Source organism: Gordionus sp. m RMFG-2023, chromosome 3, assembly GCF_954871325.1.
Source record: "Gordionus sp. m RMFG-2023 chromosome 3, tfGorSpeb1-WG-v2, whole genome shotgun sequence".
In the NCBI taxonomy this organism is placed as follows: Eukaryota; Metazoa; Nematomorpha; class Gordioida; order Chordodea; family Parachordodidae; genus Gordionus; species Gordionus sp. m RMFG-2023.
The window spans coordinates 6,751,044-6,776,845 of record NC_088777.1 but is presented as its reverse complement, the minus strand read 5'-3'; the positions used below and the strand labels follow the sequence as shown (position 1 = coordinate 6,776,845).

Genomic DNA, 25,802 nt, shown 5'->3' with positions numbered 1-25,802 from the left:
TATTTAATACTTTTATTAATGACTCATTATTATAATATATTATATGTTAAACAGACAAAATCTATATTTTTAAAATAATGAAAGGATTACAATTATAATTAAAAACTTGAAATTAATAACGTGGGTATATCGCCGCAGCGAAATTATTTTAAATGGGTAGGTTATAGGTTTTTGAGAAAGGGGTCGGGTTAGCCTACAGTGAATATTCTGGCATTTAGACGCTGGTTTTTTTACTATTATAATAACCATATTAAAGTAATGGGTCCCTAAAAAGTTTGGAAATTCATCCAAAATTATTTTTATAAAAATCAAAAAAAAATTTGATATGGATTTTCTTCCTTCGATTTTTTTTTTGTTAATTCTAGGTAAGTTTTCCATTTTCTTAATTTAAAAAAAAAAGTGAAACCAGTCACTCCACTAATATAAACCAATTTGTGCCAATGTTGTAATCAATCAAATATTATGTTAAACTCGCTTCTAACGGATATATCTAAATTTTATAAGAAGTTTAAAAATTATAATCAGGCAAAGTGTGTAATAATAATATCAAACAAAATTGCCCAAAATTATAGGGCAGATATTTAGCGTGATCTATTTCTTTTAAATTTAAAAAAACCTGCTAAATAAATGAAACTTTAAAAATGGGAAAAAAATGGTGGTGATTATGTTTATATATTTAAGATTGGAATTTGCCAAAATTGTATTCCATTTGTTCCAATATGATCCTATAAATTTTATAGAATTTGGTCGTGGACATTTTATATACTAAATTTCTAGGGTGATACGCGTGTTGCCTGATTACGCTTAGGATTAAAAGTATACTTAGTACAAACCGATTATTAATAATATAAGAGCATAATTTAAATCTAAAAAAAAAATTGTTATTAAAAATTTAATTTTCCTAGCGTAATAACTTCTTCCTTGTCTCCTGGGAATATCTTCTATTCATGCTAATTATTATTTTATTTTTTATATATGTAACTTTTGTTATATTTTGTGAAAAACATATTATTTCACAGCAATAATAATAAAAACGGAAGACATTATTTAGTAGTATGTTAATTTTATAAAATAATTGAGATCAATAAATAATTATTATTTAATTATTTTCTCCAGAAAAAGTTTTATATTTCATAACGGGTGCTGAAAGATGTGGTGTTCTGGAAATTGTGCTTGATAGTGGAATATGTTTTGCTTGTAGATTGATTCAAATCCGCTGTTGATTTCTCAGTATTTTCAGGTTTGTTAAAAGTATTAACTTTGTCTTCAATGTTTTTTCCCGCGCTTATTGTTTTGTTGGCTTCGTATGCATTTTCAGCATTCTTGTTGCCAAAATCACCTTTAGCTTCTTCTTCAGGCACGAGTGCATGAATCGAGTTGATTCCAAGATTGGCCTTTCGACTAGATTTGGTCTTTCTTGTATTCAGCATATTATTTAACGAATAGGGCTGGCTTCGTTTCCCTTTTGTTTCTGGCAAATGGATTTTACCAACCGCCTCCTCTTTTTTGATAATGACGGATTTCGTAGATTGCAAGTTTTCGGGATATGAGTGCTGCGCGTGAATATTATTTTGAGAATCGTTCATAAATGGAAGACTGTTGATTAGAGTTGTAGAAGAAGTACTAAATGTGGACATGTGATGATGAGGATTGAAGGAATTATGGGGTAAAAATGCCAAGTTGCTATTGTTGTAATATGCCATGCCGTTAAACTGACTGTGATACTTTTCCCCCAGCATTTCTTCCATGGGTATTGGATAAATGTCAGATTCGTTGTTAATTTGTGGGGGACAATTATGATTGTTGTAGATAGATGGAGAATAGAGAATGTGGTTCTGAGGCAGGGGGAAATAATTGGACTGCGATATGAAATGTATATTATGGTGCGACGGATCAAAATTGTTATCGAAGGGTTCTATGGTATGAGTGAATGGAAGGTCGGGGTAATTAATAAAACTCGAGTTGTCATCGTTTGTCGTATTATTGTGATTTACGTTGTACGAATTTTTGCGATTTATTTTGTGCGCATTTTTCTTAAAATTATCGTCTTTATCTTTGTGGTATAGCCCTTCCGCTAAATCCGCGGCTCTTTTCAAAATTATTTCCTTTAGTAATTATTGGGTAATAAATATAAAAATTTATCATTGTTATATAAATGTATATAATGGTATGATGATGAAGCAAAAAATTTCAAAATTGAAGCAAAAAATTTCAAAATTGAACCAAGACATAAGAATACGAAGAAAAAATGAATAAGAAGTTACTTTAGGGATTTTTTCTGGATCCCCTGGATGCCGAGGTATTAGTTTCATTAGTCTTTGAAATCCGTGCTCGATGTTGGGCTCATTCAGGGCTAATTTATTTTTAAATTCAAATATTATTAATTATAAAAAATTTTCACATTTAAACCTATATGATATGGAAGTGCAGCACTTAAAGGTTGGACGCCTAATTTTATAATCACCTCGTAGATGATTTACTATAATTTATGATTGTAAATGGGCGGATAGTAAATATATAGAAGTGTTTTATATATAGTTATAAACAGTATAGGTTTTACTGTTATATAATTTTTTATGAAAATATATAAAGAGGAAATACACAAATAAACGAATCTTCCAGGAGAACTCCTACAATACTGTTTGGATTTATAAGAAAATGTGACTTCAATTACGCCGGGTGCCTGACGGGGTGGAGTTTGAATACGAATGGCATGAGATGTAATTACCTAATTATATATATTTATAATAGAAAATTTAAAAGTTTAACATTTTTAAACAAAAATTGGGTTACCTAATGTGTAAATGTGACCAAAGCTTAAGTAGATTATAATTAAAAAGAAATACTTATTTTTCTTCTTCTTTTTTTAATATAGTTTAAAGTTTTCCCTCATTAAATGGAAAAATTATCTAAATGGTAATTCAGTGCCGCAAAACATTCGCAAAGAAGGGAAGAGGAGGGAGCGGCTCAATTTAAATTTTATTCGATTTTTAATATCATTGTTTTTAGACTTCAACTATAACCATTATTTTTAAAAAGACTTATTTTGAAAAAAAAATGTTTAAAATAATATATTATAAACATTTTTTGGAGGGAACATGGGTCAGGGGTATTTTGAACTTAAATTAAATAACCAGCCTAACAAATTAATATATGGGAATTAAACCTCGTTCCATACTATGACATTCCCGAATATCACTTGAAGACCTTCAAAGAAGTTTTCTCCGATTATTATCACTTGGGAACCTCCAGATGTCCATCCCTCGCTTGGGCAAACAGCTTTTATACTCGGCATAACTATATAAATTTATATAGAATTTGTTATATTAATATTGAATAATATTTACCTGATTAGTTAAATTTTTCTTAAAATGAATATGAACTATAAATATGTTCTACAATTATTATTAAACATTACAGACTAAGTTAAGGACGGGTTCTATTTATTGAACTCCTAATAAAAAAATATCATTAAAACTAGATTTTTATCATTATAATTATTTGCAGGTCAGGGATATACAGATATATGACTTCATTTCAAAATTCCACAAACTAGCAATTTAATACCAGATCGGTATTGGCAATTTTTAACAAGTTTACATCCAAACTAAAACAAGTCAAAGCTTATGCTATCAATCAAACATTAAAATTCAAAATTGAAATCCCAAATGAATTATAATAAGAATTCTTTAATTGTTCTCTATAATACAATACAATATCCCAGCAGAGAGAGTGTCCTGAAATAAATAATAGCATTTGTATTACTGTAACAATCGGTATATACGTCTGAACAAACAATCTAAAACCTAAGCGAACACTAAACCCTTGAATGCAAAACTATATTATAAAGATAAGGATCTGTTATACTGGAATGGGAGAGATTAGATCCGACAAGAATCCAAAGACCGCAGTATCCCCTGGATAAAAATGTTATATTTGAAGTCAAGTCAAGATTATTATTCTTGTAATATTCCTGTTATTTAATTTGCTATGTTACGACTAAAGAATTTCAATTAAATATACGAATTTGAAATGAAATTGAATTAAAAACGAATTTGAAATGAAACAGAAATTAGTCTTTTTATTTTTTATGTTTCCATTTCTTTTATAGTAAAATATTATCATTTAAATTTTAACAAAAATCATAGGCAAAAGGATATTCAAATCCTAACTCGAATTTACTAAATTCACAATATAAGAATTAAATAAGTAGTAAAAATAATTTTTAAATTAATATATTCTAAAATAATACAAATATTATAAGAATAATAAGGAGAAATTCAATTAATTATTTTTTTTCCTAAGATATCTTGGGAATTTCTTGAGTAAAGAATAGGGGATGGTGATGTAACCGTATTACATTCTTTGTAAGGTATCCCAATTAACCATTTAAATTTTGATTACAGAGTATCAATCAAAATAATTCAAAGGATTATTACTGAATTACCACATTTTCAAGAAATCTTTGGTTGACTTAGAATTTTGTTCCATAACTCTCCATTGTTAATTTTGTTGAATATAGTTCGGATTTGCCTTATTTGTGGATGAATTTGAAACTTGTAACGTATCAATCCATTGTTCATGAAAATCAAACGATTGAATATCTCATATAACTGTCTTACTTGGATTCAGGATATTTATATCAAAATATTTTAGCAATGTGTCTTACTTTGTTGCAGCATAAAATGGGACACCTTTGAAAGGGCATCGATTACGAAAATGAGCACAACCACGCCTTATATAAGATCTAAAATGATTCTGTGTAGACTTGTATGTCCTATTTTTTTTACAGTAATTTTTAACGTATTTTCTACTAGTTAGGCATATTTCCGTATTGTTTGATATTGACCGAAGTCGGTCTATTTCTATTTTTAGAGATAGCCATATTCAAAGCTTTATTAAATTTGATATCATTAGTTGCTAACGTAAGGTAATGTCAATATTTGTCAGACCTGCAATGTATCAATTACGTAGTGAATCTAGCATATCCTCAAACGAGCAGTCATTTGCTAAATGTTTTAGTCTTTGTGCGAATTGGAGTTTAGATTCAACTTCCACATGTTTAGATGTTAAAATTTTCTATCGTCAGGTATATTTTTCAATTAACAATTTCTCCTCCGGTTTACTAGTTAAACAAGTATCGTATAATATTGAATAGGTTTTGTGCCCTAAAATCGTTTTTTTGGATCTCATCTAATTTATACAGTAATTACATAAATTTTTAAAACGAGATAGATACTCATGTTAAGCCTATGCAATTGAATTAAACACGAATTTTACAAGAATAATCATATATGACTTGACCTTTCAAATATAACAGGATCAATCTATTTCTCGGGGTTACATTTGCGTGGAGCGCTTATGTGATCTTGAAAAGTTTTATACACTTCTCAGAAATTATTCATCTCAATCAATTCCTATAAGGCTCTTCTATAATAATAATAAATACCTCCCTCCAATAAAACACTATTCATAATCTCACACCAAATCATCCATGATAGAATTCAGAGTTGTACATTTGCTCAAAATAAAAAGATCTTCAAAGATCGATAGTAAAATTTGAAGATCTTTTATTTATAAAAAAATTTGAGCAATTTTGTGTAACGATCTTCAAAGATCTTCATGATATTTATTTTTTTACCCCTTTAAAAGCCCAGATGTTTTTCAATTTTATTAATATAATATTTCTTTTATGTTTTATACCTCTCCTCCTGCCTTGATGAAAATTGAAAAACATCTGGGCTTTTAATAAAGGGGTAAAAAAATAAATATCATGAAGATCGTTGATCGCAGCGATCTTCAAAGATCTAGATCTTTTAAGATCGTTACACAAAATTTTTAAAAAATAAAAGATCTTCAAATTTTACGATCTTCAAAGATCTGCTCAAATTTTTTTATAAATAAAAGATCTTTAAATTTTACGATCTTCAAAGATCTTGCTGAAATTTTTGAGCTAGATCTCGCTCAAAAATCTATATTTTGTGGAATTGTTAAAATCAACTTTAAATATAGTAAATTATTTACTCTTTTTTTTCTGAAGATTTACTATTCCAGAACTTTAAAAAAAATTAATTAATTTTTTTTTCTTCAATCTTACCACTTTCGTTTGGATCAACTCTTTTCGTTCTTCGGCCATGCTTTGAATTATTATGAACAAACATGTTATCAGAAATAGCTAGTAAAGGGCCCTTATTTAAGTTGTCCGATATGATTACCTAAATTTAAAAAAAATATATATTTATCAATGTTAACTTCTTTAGTCTTTAAAAATATTTTGCGATAAAGAATAAAAAGATAATTTTATAACACTATTTTAATTCAAATTTTCCTAAGACACATCAAATAGCATAACTTTTTAAGTAAAAGATTATTATAAACTTGAATTATATATATTTACCAATGACATATATAATACCTAGACTGACGATTCATTCATTAAAAGTGTACATCAATGCAAATCAGCTGGAGACGCCATTGGTTACACTAATCATTATTAAAATTTTAAACGAGAGCCTAATTTATTCCTATATCTGATGCAAACTTTGTTAAAGAATTACCGGATCATCGAAATAATAAGGAAGCAAGTTATCAATTTAATAGTAGTTTTTAACATGAGAATAATTACTATATGTATATCAAAATGGTGGATCCAGCTGATTTGATTTTAACGACGCTTAAAAATACATTTTAATGAAGGAATCGTCAGTCTAGGTATTATATATGTCATTGATATTTACAAAAAAAAATTAACTTTTAAAACAAAAAGGTTAAATTAAATATTATACGTAACTTGAAATCTTAGGTGAAATTAAATATTATACGTAACTTGAAATCTTCTCATATCTCGTGGATTTCCGGCGTTTTTCAGACAATTTTGATTGCATTTTAGGAAAAATTTTAGGAAATATCTTTGAAAACATAAATTTAAATAGTAATTATAAAATAATCTCATTGTTTTTTTAAATAACATTATTAGCAATTTATTAAAAAAAATTATATACAAAAAAACCATCAAATTTTCAAGTTTCGAAAAGGCTGTAAATGTGGATTATATATAATATAGAGTAAAATAAGGTAAGTTTTTCAGGAACAAACGAAATATCTAAACTTCAAACGCCAAGAAGTCACCTATGAGGGACATATGGAAAATATATTTAACTAACCCTATAAATTTTAAACAATTTTGGCATGAATAATCTAATTACTTCCATTTTATATTATATAGATTTTTAAAAAAAATACAAAGAATTTCGTATCAAAATTTCTTAAATTTTGTAGGTTAAAATTGAGGTATCCCCTCACATTTTAAATATATTTCTATCAAATTTATTTTAAAATTTGAGGTTGTAGTAATATATAAAAATATAATATAGTATTTATATTGTTATATTTCTTAACAAATTTTAAAAAAATTTTTTTAATTTTGGAATTTTATAATTTTCTCTTTAGAATTAAGAAATTTCATACCTATCAATTATGACTGGGTCTGAGGGCGTTTCATTTCTATTTCCACAACTCTTTTTATCGCAACATCGGCTTTATTACATTTTTTTTAACGTATATTAATCCATTTAAAAATATATATATATAATATAAGATGATTTTAAAGGTGAGAATGATGATATAATAAAAAAAAATCTAGAACCAATAATCTTTTTAGAGATAGGTGAAATAAAAAATTCGCTAATCCATCGAATCCCTACCCTGCCTTCAGAATTAACGCGAATTCGCGGCGAAATATACAAAATATTTTTGTTTACTTCGCTGGGAATTGACGCTAACTGTAAATGCAGGGTTATGAGGATTATACCTAAAACGAATTATTTATTATTCGATATTCGATTTGATTCGATTCGTATTTTACGAATACGAATAACACAATTATTATATTCGAATCGAATTCGAATTAGGAAAATATATTATTCGTCGAATAATTTTTTATCTATATTCGATCGAATTATTCGAGATTATTCGACTAAAATAATTTATAGTATTAATATATATTGGAAAATAATCATATATAAATCATATATTATTATTAGGAATTATTTGAAATTATTTCAATTTAATAAAATCTCCTAGTGGAATAATGAAAATTACGCCAAATTTTGAAACTCCATTTTAATTTATCTCATAATTGACCATTACTTTAGAAATTTCTTTTATGCTAGAGATGGACGAAGAAGGTAATTTATATAACACATAACATATACAATTATAATAAACTGTTAATCCCATCACAAGAATGACGGGCAAACATGATATTTCTCTTTCATTTGATGATGAAGATATCATAAATTTGACTTTTTGCCTAAAGTTTTTACCACTTTATTTGTAAAATATTGCTAATGCCGTGTTATCTAAAATGGCGAGGGACATATTATCGATGCAGGGATCTTCAACCATATGTGAGTGACTCTTTTCTGTTGGAGTTCATATGGTTACAAAATACAGAATGTCGTTAAAGGAGGAAACAATCCGAAAAACTTTATGTTTGAAAAATTGGCTGTTGTCAGATTTATTTTCTACATTATAGATATGAATATTATATTGATTTTTCCACATTGTATATAAATATATTATATATGTATGCTTCTATTTTATCTCACTAATAAAATTTGTTTGTCTTTATCCTTAGTTAAATTTTACAAAATAAATTTTATAATAGATCTTTTTTAATTCATGGTAAATAAAATTTTCGAATCGAATCGAATATTCGACGAATCGAATCGAATAATCATTTTATTATTCATACGAATACGAATAATAAATTATTCGATTTAAACGAATAATAAATTATTCGATTTAAACGAATACGAATAATAAATTATTCGATTTAAACGAATACGAATAATAAATTATTAGATTTAAACGAATACGAATAATTCCATTATTCTATTCGTATTTTTGTAGGTATAATGAGGATTGACAGAACATCAAAATAATGATTATAGTTATAATTGGATGAGATATTTTCCTAACTTAAAAGTATCTAATATAAGGAATAGAATTATAGGTTAAATTAAATAAATATAAAATTAGGGTCAATCAAAGGTTTGATAGATATGGGTTAAGTTAAAATATTATTGTTAATAAAATTAATCATTATTTTTATTAATAACTTGTCAAATCTGACAGGCTTATATGATATAAATAGACAAATCAAAATTTAAATAAATCTGTAATGGCAATTTCCTTGGGTTGGATCCCAACGGCTCGTTTTGAGCCGATTTTTCGAAACGGCTAACTCAATATTTTAGGCAGAAAAATATTGCCTAAACCTCGAGATTTCGATAATATATGTCTAAACCTTTTTTCCTTCTATGAGTAAAGTCTTTAGACTTGCGTAATATTTTGCTGGGTGAAATATTGAATTAGCCGTTTTTAAAAATCGGCTCAAAACGAGCCGTTTAACAAAACTACCCATAATCTAAAAAAATTTAATCGATTTTTCCCCAAATTTATATCCAATAAAATAGATATTAACCTACACATAACTTCATGCGTCAAGAGAACTCTACACATTTCTGGATTCTTGTCTTGTCCTTCATATATTATCACCTAATCATAAATATTAACATTTCGTTTTCATTTTATTTAAAAAAAATTAAATAAATGTTTTAAACTTTTTTCGTGACGGAATCAATGATCCTAATATACATATGCTGCTCTTGTTTGATATCTGAATAAAGTTTATATAAATGAAGAAAAAAAAATAAGTTAATACCCACTATCGTGACTGCCTACTTCCGCGAAAAAAATAATTCCTCCAACACCTTTCTGCGGAATAAAAAGTTATCTTCTATACATTTCCTAAAACTTAGCATTATTTTTTTATTGCAATAAGTAATATAATTTGATTGGCCATTTATTTTTCATATTTGGGGTTTTAAGGAAAATCTAACCATCTCATGTACGCTTACTCTGGTTCCACATCCATGCCTTTATATTTCAATATACTCACAGGTTTAAAATGCAACATCATTATTATTTATAATTGCTAGTGCATCAACAATTGGTAATGACATGACTTATAACCCATCCACTTTTTAAAATTAGGAGGAACTTTAAATTTAATGGCCCCCAATGGGTTTATAAAGGTTCAAAGCTAAGAATAAAATTTATATATAAAGGGGTATACAAATGCTATGCTACCAATTCATTTCAAAATTATCTTATTGTTACTCCTTTAATGAAGATTTAATACATTTTATGAAAAGTTTCCTAAAGAGTGTCGAAAATAAAGCAAAATTGCTTTCTATTATACTATATATCATATTTTTTTACAGTATTGTGTAGATTTTATGGAATATTTTTTATGTGTTTTTGTTTCCAAAATTAACGTTTATTACCTTAAAAAAATAATTCAATAAAAATTAAAAATGAATGAAACTATGCAGAAATATATTTACCAAGTCAACGTATAGCAATTTTATAAATACCAACCAAATTTGCTCAAAATTTATTAAAATGTAATAAGACCCTTATTATTTAACATATTTTATAACGGAATCACAAAAAACATGATCATTGCTGGGATTCGAACCCATAACCATCGGATTGGTAAGCTACGCTCTTGCCGACTAGGCCACAGAGGCTTTCCAAAAATCACGATTTTTCAAATATTTATTATAAATAAATTTAGTAGTGCCTATCCAAATGAAAAATAAACAAAATACATAGGTGATACCTTTAGGTAGTGACTATCATTAACCTTAAATACAAGGCTTCTGAAAAATAAAATCAGGTCAAAATTTTGATAAGTTTTCTTTTTGGAATAACAATTTGAAAATCTCTGGGATATTCCACTACCCCAACATGCCATTCAAGAATTAATTATATAAAAAATAGGTATTTAAAATCGTGCTTAACTGTTGGAATAGTTGAGATGGAGACAATAATGGATTCCATTGTTGCATTTCCTTTCTCCTTCCTAGATATAAAAATTATATTTTCAAAGTTCAATAAATAATTATTATTTTTTTTACTACTAATATATATATACATATGAGGACATATATATCACTTCCAAAATTTAACTAATTTACTGTTAATATTTATTACTATTTTTCTACAAAAGGCATATTTTTTGAATATTAAAACGAGCTTAAGATTATGGACAAAATATCAAAAAAAATTAAACCAACAAATTTTAACTTTTAATGAAAATTAGTAAATTAAGATATAAAAATAAAAACCGTATATAATTTCAAATATTTAACATATGAATTTCTATAAAAATTATAAAATTTACGAAAATTTGAAAACATTTTAAAATAAGATTTTGGACATAGCCAAAAGTGATTTAATGTTTAAAAAAAGACACATTGTAGGAAAAAGAGACATTAAGGCTGGCATTATTCAAATTTTCAATTGATTTAATTCTTAAAAAGAATTTTTATACTTGAATTCAATGGTTCCATTTAGGGAACATATTAAATCTATATTTTTATTCCTTTAAACTTAGGCTTTTTATTGTTAATAGTGTTTAATCATATGTTTTCAAAAGAGACAGAAAATATATGATTTGAAAAGATTTTCTAACCATATCTTGGTCGATAAAATCGATAAAACTCGCCCTTTCGATTTCTATTGGCTGATTCAATTTGTCGTAAAAAGCCAAAACGAAGTGGAAGAAATTGCTTTTGCGCAAATTATTAGGAGGTTGTTTTTCAAAATGAGCTTTAGCTAAACCGACACTTTAAATAACAAAAGAATTTTCTCTATATAGTATATATATATAAATAATGTATAACTTTCTTAAATAAATTTGATTTTAAATGTTGCATAGGCGTTACCAGGACTTTGTTAAGATCAGGGGGCTTTTCTCTCACGATTTTTATTGGAGATCTTTAGATGGACTTATTGTAAACCTTCGGCTATGTTATATATTTATATAAATAAATTTGGTTTTTATACTTCTTTAATTTATAAAAATGTTTTTATTTTAAAATCATTGTGGTTATTTTTATAAAAATTATTAAATTTTACTTATTTTTCTTTTGAATTAAAGTTTGTAATTATATATTGTATACATTGAGGGGAGGGACGGTTATATAGAAGCGAATTAATTTTTTATTAGCTAAACGGATATTTACCAGAACAAACAAATTTCAAAAGGGTGGATTGCTTATTGTCCCCTAACCTCTCTGGCTGTATGAAATGTCAAAATAAATTGGATTTCTATTCATTTATTCATTTCTGTCGGCCAATGTGCTAATATTTTATTTATTTTACTCTAAAAAGTGATATATTTTATAAATAATGAATTCATAAAATTTCAACATTTATTAAGGTCAAAATATTGCGAAAAATAGCATAAAATGACTAATTTCTTAGTTATATGGATCATAATAATAACTAATAGGATGAAAAGATTATCGGCAAACGAAGCGAAATTAATTGCCAATTGAATAAGTCAACTTTTAAGAAAAAATATCGATTTGTCGTTACTGTCAATAATTCAATTATGTAATCTTATTTTTTTTTTCCTCTTCATAAAACAAATATTAAAAATGGATTTGACAACATAATCTACGAAATAATAATTAGTATTTGTTTATTTTTTACAGTTATTTAAATTTAATTTAAAAAAAAACACGAATTCTTCTAATATACAAATCTGAAACCTGCAGGTTCGGTCCTAAGCCCGGCCCGAGTACATTAAACGGACCGTTATTTTTTTAAATATACCCGACCTATAGGAAAGTTGTTAAAACCATTATAGACTAGGTAGAACATTTTCCTAGAATTATAATAGATCGGAGATGGTGGACCTGGTAATGGCAGATATTAAATTAAAAACTAGATAGAAAGAGGTTATATCAAATTTTATTTTTTGAAATATATCAAAAACCTCTAATAAAGTGAGGATTGTTTACTTTAAGGTCACTAAAGAGGAACATTTTAGTATATTTATTAATAAATATTAATGTAAACCACATATAGCATTAGCCCATTTCGGTAAAATAAAACTGATAGTTTATGGCGGTTTCGTAGTCCTAAGATTATGAGTTTGATTTTACCAATGGGGTAATTAGTGTCAAATATCAATTGTTTTTTCAGTTTTAAAAAAATATATATTGAGTTCACAGATGGCATATACCATGTAATAGAGTATAATTAAGAAGGAAAAGCACAAACATGACTTAAAACATCAGAAAAGCAAGCAAATTGAGCTTAAAATACACAAAATCAAACAAACACAGGCTAAACAAGCAAAATTTTAGAAAAGCATGAAAACTGGCTCTAAAATTAAGCAAAATTATCAGAGAAAAGCACCCAAAAAATAAAAAAAATATGTAAAATTACGGAAAAACTCAATTTTTTTAAAATTTAAATCAATTTATTTTTAAATCTTTTTCTTTTTACTCGACTTTTATTCAATTTATTCATGTTTACCAATTTTGTTTCCTCTTTTAGATTACTTTTTCATTTCAACTCGATTTTTTTTTAAAACACTTTAATTTTAATTAAAATTTCCCTCACATATCTTGTCTGAAACCGAAAAAAAATAATATATATATTGTTTTATACTTTAAATTTTCCATTCGTTCTAAGTTAGATATTTGATTGATATTTTCGAGTAACGGCGATATAGAGGTCGCGTATCGCAACGCACGGCTATATTTGCTATTTAGACAACCAGGCATCCACGATTGAAAAGGTTTAAGTGTGTCACTTAATTGAAATAGTGTGTCTTTACCTTAGTGATTTATATTAATTTATTGTAACTTTAGAAGATATTAGGGGATAGGTGGGGTGGGGGGGGGGACAATTTTTTTATATCTTCACACAATTAAAATCTAGAGATTTCTGAGATATGCACTAAAGGGCAGACGCAGATTATAGATATTCGTCTCTTAGCTTGTATATCTTATGGAATTATATACTTGCCTATATGGTATTATCATTATATTTGTTTATTTATACCATATAAATTATTTTAGGTGATCTTTTGTAGGATTTAGACTTAAAGTAAGTCATACAAAAATTCTTATAGGGATAATAATTTTTTTTTACCAAAAATCTAATTTCCTGTGCCAAATTTTTCTAAAACATTTTAAAAAAAAACCTTTTTCAGGATCAGCGGAAAGCGATACCCCTGAATCGTTCAATTCCTGACTGTTTTCTTTATATTCGTTACCGGGAGGAAAATCGGTCAACCCAATAATCTTTTCGAAAGGATTCCCAGTTGCGTATCGATGAGAAGTATGGCCACTTAAAATATGGTTGTTGACCCGGTCGAGTTCTAGATTATTATTGTTGTCGCTGCTTAACAAATTCGGAAAATTCTGCAGACTCTGTAGAGTTTTATTGTGTAACGAGGGATGATCGTCCTCTAAATTACATTTAACCTCTGAAGGCGGAGATCGGCGCAAATTAAGGGGGTTGGGGGTCTGTTCATTATTGTACAATAATCTGTGATAAGGTATGTAAGGGTAAGGAGATGGGCCATATTCGATATGTTCTGGCATGTCGGACGGGTCAGAGACATAGTAGTCAAGAAAAGGTTTTCCGGGGGGCCCATAACAGGTAGCCTCATAGTTGTTATGGCCGTAATGATGATTAAATTTGAACGAATTTTGTTCAAAAAGCCTTAATCTGCCGCCACCACTGCCGGGTTGATAATTGTAGGTGACATTGGGAAGGGTAGTTTTTGAGGTGGTGGTAATGGATTCGTCGCCGACTTTTCTTTTATACGTTGAAAGATTAGGGTTCGAAGGTGATAATGGGAACGTAGCGGTAAACGTTTTATCTCGGTATTGATCACCTTCCTCATTTTTTGGAATATCCTAATGAATTATATATAAGATCAATATTTTATTTTTTTTTAAATAAAAAAATCTATTTATATTTTATCATTTTTATCAGGAAAGTTACAGAAATAAAATGACCTAACTTAAAGAGAGTTTTAGTTTTTTTTTTATAATTTATAAAGTAAAAATAACAGAAATATTTGATATCAACAATATATGTTTTAAATAAAAAAATGTATATTTTACTATCATTGGATAAGTTCTACACGCCGATGTCCCTTATGTATTAGATGTTATCATCTCAGGAGAATTTTTTTTAGACATCAATATTAAAATGATAAATGACAAAAAATATTTTATTTTTATTTTTTTACTCTTTTTAGTCCTTAGAGAGAGAGAGAAAAAAAAATTAAATAATATTTATTTTATGTATAATTTTGATATTTTCATAATTCAAGAATAATTATTTTTAAAATTCTGAAACATTAAAATATTATTATGTATAATGCTAATGATAATTTTTTTATTTTTTTTTAGTATAAGTAAAAGTTATAGTATATTAGAAAGCAATAATAGATCATAGAGCCTACACAGAAAATATTATTTTTAATATTATGTAATATTGCGCAAATTCAATTTAGGAGCTAATGAATCGAGAGGATAAGCAAAAAAAAAACTAATTATGATTTTTTATTGATTTCGATTTATAAAATTATAATATTCTTTACTTAAAATTTCTTCATATATTATAATTGTTTGGGATATATCATTAGGAGTATTCGAATAAATTTTTGTTATAAAAAAAAAGATTGATAATTCTAAGTGCAGGATCGGCTATAGTTCTTTTTTCCGGACAAAAATAACATTGATTCTATACTTGTCTTACAATTATATTATATATAATAATTTTAATTTCCACTTTTTGTTATTATTTTTTTAAAATTTTGCGCGTTAGGGGGCGGTGACCTCATTGGGGCCATCCTAGAAACTACTGTTAAACTCTTCAACGAGAAACTACTATTAAACTCTTCAACATTTTAATAATACTTTTAGTTTGGAAAGCTTATGATCAATGGATAAATAAAACGAGGGGTAGGTTGGAAGATTATTCTACTAGTAATCTGGGAAAAAATAGTTATAATAATGCCCTACAGATTTGAGAGAGTGTAGTGTGTCACACGGTATGTATTGTACTGGATATAGGGGGGAAATCTTTTGGGTTCGCATTCATTAGTCAGACTATAAAATAAATATTAAGAAAGCAGAGTTTCTTGTTTCTCTATTATTGGCGTTATTTAATTTTGAAGTCTACACTACCCGAAAGCGGGCCGGCTAAAAATATTTTTAGACCGGTAAAAAAATTACAGATCGGCTGGCCAATTCCGCTAATTATCTCTAGTATGAATATTTAAAATGTGGTCAAAAACTATATATTAAATTCATGAATAATGAAGTTTGTGAAAATTATTTAGATAAATATTATAAAATATATAAGTTATAGAATTCGGATTTATAATTATTATGATATATATATATAAGTCTTAGGAATTATATTTAAAGTGCTTTGATCGTATTTTCATACTATGTGTATTTTATAATTGCTCATTATAGATCATTTGAACACAATAAAAATTTTTTTTAAAATTTTTTCTAACAAATGATTTATTAAGATGATCCTAGGCATATATGACTACATTGATTCTTCTTGAGGTGGAACTTTAGATTTAGTGGTCCATAAGTTAGATATTAAAGAATATTTTCCAAGATTAGGGCTAAAAATAAATTTTTTTCCAATATCCCAAACAAAAAATTACCCATATAAAGATAATACGATAGAAAATATTCATAAAATCACATTTTTTTTTACAAGGTTATACCTTTTTTTCACCACGCGTGTCATCCGCGGTATTTTACCTTATATTATATAATTTAATTTATCATATTGTGACAAATTATAATTCGTTATTATAATATAAATTGTCAATTCTGATATGCTAATATTTTTTTAAAAAAAAAAATTATAAATCTAATATAATTTTACCCCAAATATTTACTAAATTACCAATCATATTTAAATTTTATGTTTATACCTTGGACTTAATTCTGTATTTCTATTGCATAATTACCTTAGAGTTTTATGAGGAATTTTCTTTTTCTTGCTATGGAGAATATAATTTATTTTATATATATATTATTTTTTTTTAATCAAATCAATAAATCATAATTAGAATACACATATATAATTATTTTATAACCATAATTTTTATTACTATTTTATTGGTTCAAAATTTAATAGTTGTAAAAAAAAAAATATTAGAAACTAATTTAACCTTTGGTTTACCGATCAAACTCAATTCGTAAATGCCATCTGTCGACACATTACATGTTATATTTTTTATTAGCAATGACTGAATTATATAATAATAATAAATTTTAAAAATTGAACAAATATGAGCAAAATTTAGTATAAATATAATAATAATTATAGCACACCAATACTAATTAGTTAATGTAATTTTTTTTTAAATATGAGCTTCTTTTTAGATGGTTTAAAAACAATAAAATTCCAAATATTTTTAGATTTCTAAAACTAAAATAAACTATGATATTTTAATAGTGTAAGTAGATGGATTTAAAAATGAGGGATTTGTTACATTAATTTTTTTTTTTTAAAAAATGCATATTTTCTAATTGATGCTTAATAAAAGCAATTAGAGTAAAATTTATAAAATAATTTCTAAAAAAACATTAAAATTATAGGAATGTTACAAGATATTTTTTGATGGGTTTATATTAGATATAAAATATTTATATTATAATATATTGACAAATTTGTAATATAAATAATTAATTTAAAACAAAATGTAAATATTTGTTCAAGGAATATGCATATAATGATTACAAATAAATTTGTTTTATAGATCCCCGTGGTGCAAAAAATAGAGTTAAAACTATAACTTATTGCCTGAAATGTGCACCATATACTATACCTATATAAGTATACTATAGAGGCATAAAGCTTGGACTTGCATAAATTTATTATTAGCTCTACCTAGAATATAGGATCTTTTGAGACCCCTGCTTCTGTAAATATTATGTTTGCGCCTCGGCGCATTTTATATTATCTAAAATGTACCTATTTTTAAAGTGTAAAATTAGATGATTTTTACATTTTACAGCGACAAATTATATTATTTCCATTTTTCTTGAAATAGTTGATATTTAAAAAAAAAATCATTTTCTTCAATTATATAATTGTGGGATGATAATTTAACTGTAGAAATGTTATTAAAAAATTACCCTTCTATAGAGTGGGTTTTTATTATAATTATGGTTTGTTTTAGTATTTTTATTTAAAAATAATAAATCACTGATTGAAGTGTGATTTTGGTTAGTGGGCGGGGCATCGTGATTAAACTATACAAATAAAGAAAAACTCATAGCTTGTTATATCTAAATACATATGCAATAAATCTTATTTTGATGAAAATTAATTTTAGAAAAAATTATGTGAAAAAATAAAAATAATAAAAATTAAATATAATAAAATGGAATGGAATAAATTATAGAATTTTAATCGATCCCCACTGCGGAAATATGTGAGAACCGGATTTAAAGACTCAATCACGTGTCATAGAATTTGACCGTCATTATACATTATAATATACTTCATAGTATGTGTATTAATTATACTTGTAAAAAAAAAAAATTATGTTAATTCTAATAACATGGGCACGTTTCACAAAATCGTGGGAAAAATTGTGCTAAATTTAAAAATTTCAAATTATCAAATAAAACAATTATTTTTTTAAAAAAATAAAATGTGTCTATATTAACAACATCTGCTATTACATCCATTTTAAATAATATTCAAAAGATTTAAAATTTTGGAGGGGAGGAAAAGAATGACACACAAAAATTATTCATAATAAAAAAAATTTTAAATATAAGTATAAGATACGTAAATATCCCCCCCCTTCCCTTTAGAGGTTATCTACTGTCCCCAATGACGCACGGTATGCTTTATATTATAGATTGTGAGTCAAGGATCCAAACCTGAACCGAACCGTTAAAACAGTTTTTTAATCTAACCTGAATCGTTAATTGATTCTATATTCGCCCGATTCGAACCGCTAAATGGCCCATGAATAGGTTCGAACCTCAAGATTTTGTGCTTATAAAATTATGTGAAAGTTATTACTAGTATATTGATAAAATTCTAATTTAATTTATATAGGCTATAGTATTAGTGTTGTAAGACAACTCGATTTGAAGCCTATTTTTAAAAACGGCTAACTCAATATTTTATTCAGAAAAATATTACGCAACCCTGAAGACTTTGCTCATACATGTCACAAACGTTTAGACGTTTATTAATGAAATCTCGAAACTTCGGCAATATTTTTCTGGCTAAAATATCGAATTAGCCGTTTTCAAAAATCGGCTCAAATCGAGCCGTTTAACAACACTAATCTAATTAGTATGTTGCCATTTTACAACATTTTTTAAGCTTATAGGTCGTGTCCTGAGTCAACTTAATTTTGATACTCATAATTCTTTTTGGTCTAGGCTGAAAAAGCTTTCTAACTATGACACCCTATTTTGATTTGTTTTAAATGTTTTGGCGGCATTTCGTATTTTATTCCCCCTTTTTTTTTGTTTTATTTTGTTTTAGTTTTTTTTTAAAAAAATATATATAAATTATTACATTTAGCACTTTTGACTGTTTGGTCGATACTAGATATACGCCTATTTAGTAATAAATTGATCTAGGACTCGGCCATATTTAGATATAAATCGTATCCAATATATAAATTATAAATGTAATATTAAAGATTGTGACACAACAACTAAGGAGAACCACGGAGCAAATCTTGAGAAACGCATTAAAAGAACCCATCTTTTTATAACTCGATAAAATTTAACAAAATATCACAACAAATAAAATATAGAATCTGAATGTAGGTTTGTAATTCAAAAATATTCAAACCGGGTTTTAGAGGTTCGAACTGAACCGATGTTTTTGTTTTTTACGAACACCGAACATGCACCTTAAACCATTATTTTCGTCCGAACTTGAACCTAAACATAACCGATATTAGTTTGAGTTAAGGATACCTGTTTTGACTTGAAACGCAATATGATAATTAACATCACCCATCAATTTTATATAAATTTTATTCCATTACATAAGTCAAGTAAGCTAAAGTCACCAGGTCCTTAAAACATAGGGGGGGGGGATTCAATTGCGTCATTTAAATTTTAGGGACGGAAATAACTTAGGATCACGGATCTAGAGCAAACCTAACCGATCCGTTATACTGGAAAGAACCTTTATAATTTTCTGAACATTAAACCGAGCCTAATAGCTAAAAGGAGCAAACCGAGTCTTTTACCCGCTTTGTTTTATATTGTAACTAAGATCTATTTTGAAAACTTACATTATACTTTTTCCTAGGGAGTTTTTTTTTATTAATTTTATAATGGTAATTTTTTTTCATAATTTTCCTTTCTGATCTAATAAATTTTCATATTTATCATATTCAAAAATTTAATGTCGTTAATAGGCCCGATTCGTATCGATTTTGAAAAACGCCACAATTAAAGAATATATCCACAATAATATTATGTAGGACCTAAGGAATTTGCCACATCACTGGCAGAAATGCTTGGACATCTATTTGCCAAAACTTGACACATATATATAATTATTTTAGCTAAATTCTTAATCGGGACGTTTTAAAAAAAACCTATCTAAATCGGGCTTTTTAAAAAACACTACTTAAAATGTAAATAATAACTAGTATATATTGCACATTATCTTAATAAAAATCATTTATGTTTTTTTTTGTGTCCATTTCTGTTTTTTTATTAAAACCTTTTTAATAGAAAAAACTTTTATAATTTTTTTTAAAAATCATAACCAAATCGAAATGTCTATCATTTTTTTTTGCCCCTGAATCGAAACCGATCCGATACAAATTCTAGATAATTTGGAGTTTTTGTCGCAGCAACTATTTACAAATAAAATAAAAACGTTTCACGACAAAATGAAAAAACAAAAATACGAGTTCTAATAGAACGAAAAATTAATAAGGAAGATATATTGTCTAATCCGGGCCTGTTTTAGGACGGCGTCAAAAGGGTAATTTTTTTTTTGAGGATAATAGCTTCAGATTTGGGGCGGCAAAAAATTAGAGTTTTTTTTATAAAATATAAAAATATAATATTTCATATTGTAAAATGTAAAAATGTAAAAATTATTAGAAAAAATGCCAAACATTAAAACAAGTGGAATTCATTGATTTTTCCAGAAAGGGCGACAAAAGCATGATTGCCTAGCTTGCTAAGAAAAATATAGTCAGCGATGGGCTAAAGTATTTAGCGATCATGACCGCGTATCAAGCGGGATATTAATTTATTATGAATAAGTTATTTGGGAAAGGAGTTGGGGAGGGGGGGGGGGGGTTTATTTGTTAAAAAATATAATAGTTCTAATGAGTTACGAATTAATAATAATGAATAATTTTTATCCCAAAGAAAGGAAAATTCTAATTATGGCACGACGGTAAATATAAGAATATAGGAAAGGATTAATCTAGAAGGAATATGTATTCTATACATTGATTCTAAATTTGTTGAGGTATATATATATATATATTTATATCATAAATAAAATAGATTAAACTGGGACAAACTTTTAAATGCCCTTTTAATTGTTAGAAAGCTTAACAGCTGTTGAATATTTGGAACTGGAGCTGTTTTAATCAATTCCAGATCTCATATTGAATGAATTACTGTAAATTGCTTTATGATTCCCACCCTACTCTTTTCTAATAAAATATTATAACGATATATCAAAACATTCATGATAAAAAAAATAACCAATATGCAAGGAAAACCAGGGAACATTAAGTGCAGAGGAACGTTAGTCCGCTACAATTATAATTTAAGTTATTAATTTATAAAAAAATTTAGCCCTAATATATAATTCTGTCATATATGATTGGCTTAAAAGTAAAAATTTTAAAAATATTTGTATTTTAATTTTTAGAGAAGGAAAAAAGTAACAAAAAATAAATTACAAACTTTATGGTTAGATTTATGATTTAAAGTTTTCAATATCTTAATAAATAAATTTTAGAAAAGGTTCAAACTACTTTTTAATATCTGATAACTTTACAGAATCATAAAAATATGAATTAATATGATTCGGAATGATATTTATAAGTGGACTAGGTCATGCTTGTTTATAGGGTAGTTGGTAATATATACTTTAAATAATATTTTATTTTAATTTTTTTTAACCAAAATTCCCAAAATCTCATAAATTCTTTAAATTCGATTTAATTTATTAAATTATTGCGTATTATGATATTACCAATAAATTAATATTACATATTTTGAAGCCTCTAATATTATAATGATATCAAAAATAAAATTTAATTTTATATTTAGACATCTATTTTATAAGTGGACCAACTATTACATGAAGAAGTCCCAAATGTACCCAGAGTGCTATGTTTGGCCAAAATAAAAAAAATTTCAGATTTTATTTTTCTAAATAAGTATATATAGTATTTATAAAATATATTAACTATTTCAAATAGCCTATACCTTTAGGATTCATAAGATGTTTTATTTATTCAGATTAGTCTAATATTATTGAATTTATCCAAATTGAACAAAAGTCTCAACCATCCCCTGGTCTCCTTTACAACTTTTTTTTAAGTAATGACCATAATTCCAAATTGGAAAAAAATTTATGAAAAAAAAGATTTAAAACCAAAAAATTATTTTTAGAAAATATAAAAATTGCCAAAAATCTTTCCTACCCCCCCTCTGACAGGAAAAATTTAATATATTTCCTTTATTTAAGATAAAACCGAAATTCAACAAAATCCCGTAAAATAAAACCGAAAGCTAAACCATTATACTAAACAAAAATCACTTTCTTAAAACTAAAAGAAATTCACAAAAATTTGGATCTCCTTTTTTTGGTTCATTTATTTATTTTACGAGGCATTTTTCTACGTCACCTAATCCAATAATGATTTACCCCTCCACCTTATTAATTCCATGTCACCTTTTTCAATGACTATCTTGCTTAATACCCTTTTCTAAAGCCATGATATTTCTGCTTTTTGGTCCCAACCCGACCCGAAATTTGTATAAATTTTAAGCCCGAGCTCGGCTGGTCCATAAACATATTTCTTAACCAGAACCCGACCCGAATTCAAGCAAAATTTTTTAAAAAAATATATAAATCTCAGTCAGGCCCGGCCCGAGATATTTTTTAAAAAAATTTCCTCGAGGTAGAAATTTTTGACAGTGATCATACTCCTCTCATATTATATTGATAATATAATAATAGGATTATTTTATTTCTGTTTTTTTTTTAAATTCACGCAAAATATTTAAATTTTACGATAAATATCTTTAAAAACCATATAATGGGCACGTGCCAATCAAATAAATACGCGTTATTTATTCTTGAAATTATTATCATCAAATTGTAATTTACATGAGAAGAAGGAAGGCTTACAAAATGGCAAAATTGTTAAGCCCAGCCCTGTGGAAATTTAGTTAATTCCCGGCCCGGCCAAGTTTCATTTTTTTTTAATAAAGTCTTCCGGCCCGGCCCAACTCGAAAGGCTCTAACCCAAAATGATTAATGATAAATAATCTTGTGGAGTGGTTAAATTTAAAAATACTATAATTTATGGACTATCACTTTTATGAAATATCAGTATTCATCAAATATAATATATGTTAGCGTCAATGTGTTTTTTCCGGCAATGTGTTATTTTTTTTAACTTTAAACCATTTTTTGAGCGCGTTTTTTTAAATTTAAAAATCTGATTTTACCGGAAGTGTATGCCGTCATTTTTGGAATTATCTACCCTATAAATTTTAGACAATTTTTCCGTGAACTTTTAAATTTAATATAATTTACATTAAATTTTCCAAATATTTTTTTTATACAAATTATATAAATGTGACTCAAAGATTAAGAACAAAATTGTATAAAATTCATAAGATATGTATTCCAAATATGATGGAATACATATCCGGTAAAATCAAATTTTTAAATTTAAAAGAACGCGCTCATAAAAAATGATATAAAGTTGAAAAATAACGCATTGCCGGAAAAAACACATTGACGCTAAGATATATGTAATTTTCCGACAGGTCCACTTCAACTTTTTGACCGGTTCGGCCCAAAAAAAATATTTTTAGGCGTTACCTTACCCGTCTCTACCAACGTAGGCCTGGCCAAGCATTGCAGATTTTTAATTTATAAATCAAATCATAGGCGTTGCCAATGGAATTTTGTTAAGGTGGTGGAGGGGGGGGAGAATTATTAGTTAGAGTTTTTCCCCATAAGTTATATAGGAGGTCAGGTCTTTAACCATATTGCAGAGCCTTTGGGCTTTTGTTATGCTAATTTTTTAAAACATAATAGAACAGGCAAATGGGTAGGAGTCTCCTCCTCCTTGCTGTGCCTATGCAAATCAATCTACTTCTCACCCAACATCCTCATGGTGGTCGATTTCTTAAGAGGTATATTGACTTATGGCATGCCTGTTAGATAATCGATTTTAATTGAGCAATGATATATAGGCAAAAAAACTATAACCAAAGCGTTGCTCTGCTATTTAAAATAATTAATGAGCCTTTAATTATGATTAAATTACCCTAATTATATAAATTAGAGGTATAATTTAGTTTTTAAGGCATATTTGATCTCAAAATGTTTGATAAAGATTATATCTAGGCGCGTACCATCGCAAATTAGTCTGTTCTCGTTATCATTTTTATCTAATAAAAATTATCCACTTATATACCCTTCTCCATACCATCCCCCTCCTATCTCCCCAAAAAATGTAATATCACCATAAGGAAGAATTTGAAGGAAAAATTAGTTAAAAAAATAACTTTTAAAACAACGACTATAATTCAAATTTTAAAAAATAAGCATCTTAAATATAAAAAAAATGTGAAAACTCAAAAAAATTTTTTATGAAAATCTAATATAGCCAAAGACCTACAATAACTGCTAAAGATCTCCAATAAAATTTATGAGGAAATATACCTATAAAATAGTGCGCCCTCCCCCCTTAGTATGGTTGTACTCAATGTCTACATGAAAGGGACTGAGTGATCCTTTACCTTTCACATATCTTTAGTAGGTAAGCTTCTTGTAGGGGGAAGGGGAATCAAAGAGTAATTGGGAATAGGGGGATAAATATAGGCTTGTTTGCCTTTCAAAAAAATATCTCCACACAAACAAAAGGTAATATTCAAAATTCATTATCAATATCATTTAAAAATTAATATAAACATTTCATAAAAGTTTTTTTTTTATTTAAAAAAAACCAACTAAATTTTATTTTGAGATGTATATATAAATATAATATTAATATAAATATTATTATATCTTACCACATAATCCATAACTTTTAATTTCGACAGAGCACTTCTATTACATCTATATAATTTGTACTGGGAATTGAAGAGTGTAGCAAATTTTTACTCATTATATCGTCTTAATAATTCCTTTGACAATTTATCCCCGTTCCTTGAAGACTTGTTTTTATCATTTTATTATTATTATTATTATGTTTTATTTTTTTTTCATCATTGGTTGATTATTATCATAAAATTTTCTTTTTTTTTTAGTGTAAATTTATGCTGGACAAATAACATTCGACTTTTTTAATGAGTGAAAAAAATAAAATAAATTTGAAATTTTTTGCCATTATTATTATATATTAAATATACATATCTAAATTTTTCGTTTTTGTGGTATTTTTTTTTTCGTTAGAATTCCCAATGTGAATTTTTTTTTATTAATAATTCCCTAAATGATAAAGATAAAAAATTTTTAAAAGTTAAAAAATTTATTATTTATATTATATATTAATACACTAAAATTCCCATAAGGTGAAAGAAAAACTATTTTTGAAAATATAATTTTTATTTTTATTTTTTATAATATTGGAAAATAAAAAGTATAAAAATGTTACAAATTTATAAAAA

The 25,802-nt window shown here is 26.6% G+C and overlaps 1 protein-coding gene across 1 annotated transcript; it reads right to left on the bottom strand.

Annotated features, from left to right (window-relative positions):
- Positions 1 to 963: 963 nt before the first annotated feature.
- On the bottom strand, positions 964 to 25,341 carry LOC135927244 (transcription factor COE1-like). The gene is made up of 14 exons (XM_065463199.1): positions 25,206 to 25,341; positions 14,075 to 14,795; positions 13,537 to 13,705; positions 11,546 to 11,699; positions 10,873 to 10,933; positions 9,627 to 9,682; positions 9,488 to 9,561; positions 7,468 to 7,536; positions 6,827 to 6,908; positions 6,098 to 6,215; positions 3,167 to 3,297; positions 2,602 to 2,728; positions 2,265 to 2,353; positions 964 to 2,105 (listed from the first exon to the last, which is right to left on the bottom strand). The coding sequence occupies exons 1-14, from the start codon at positions 25,215 to 25,217 to the stop codon at positions 1,125 to 1,127; spliced, it is 2,844 nt and encodes a 947-aa protein (XP_065319271.1). The 5' UTR covers positions 25,218 to 25,341; the 3' UTR covers positions 964 to 1,124.
- Positions 25,342 to 25,802: the final 461 nt, after the last annotated feature.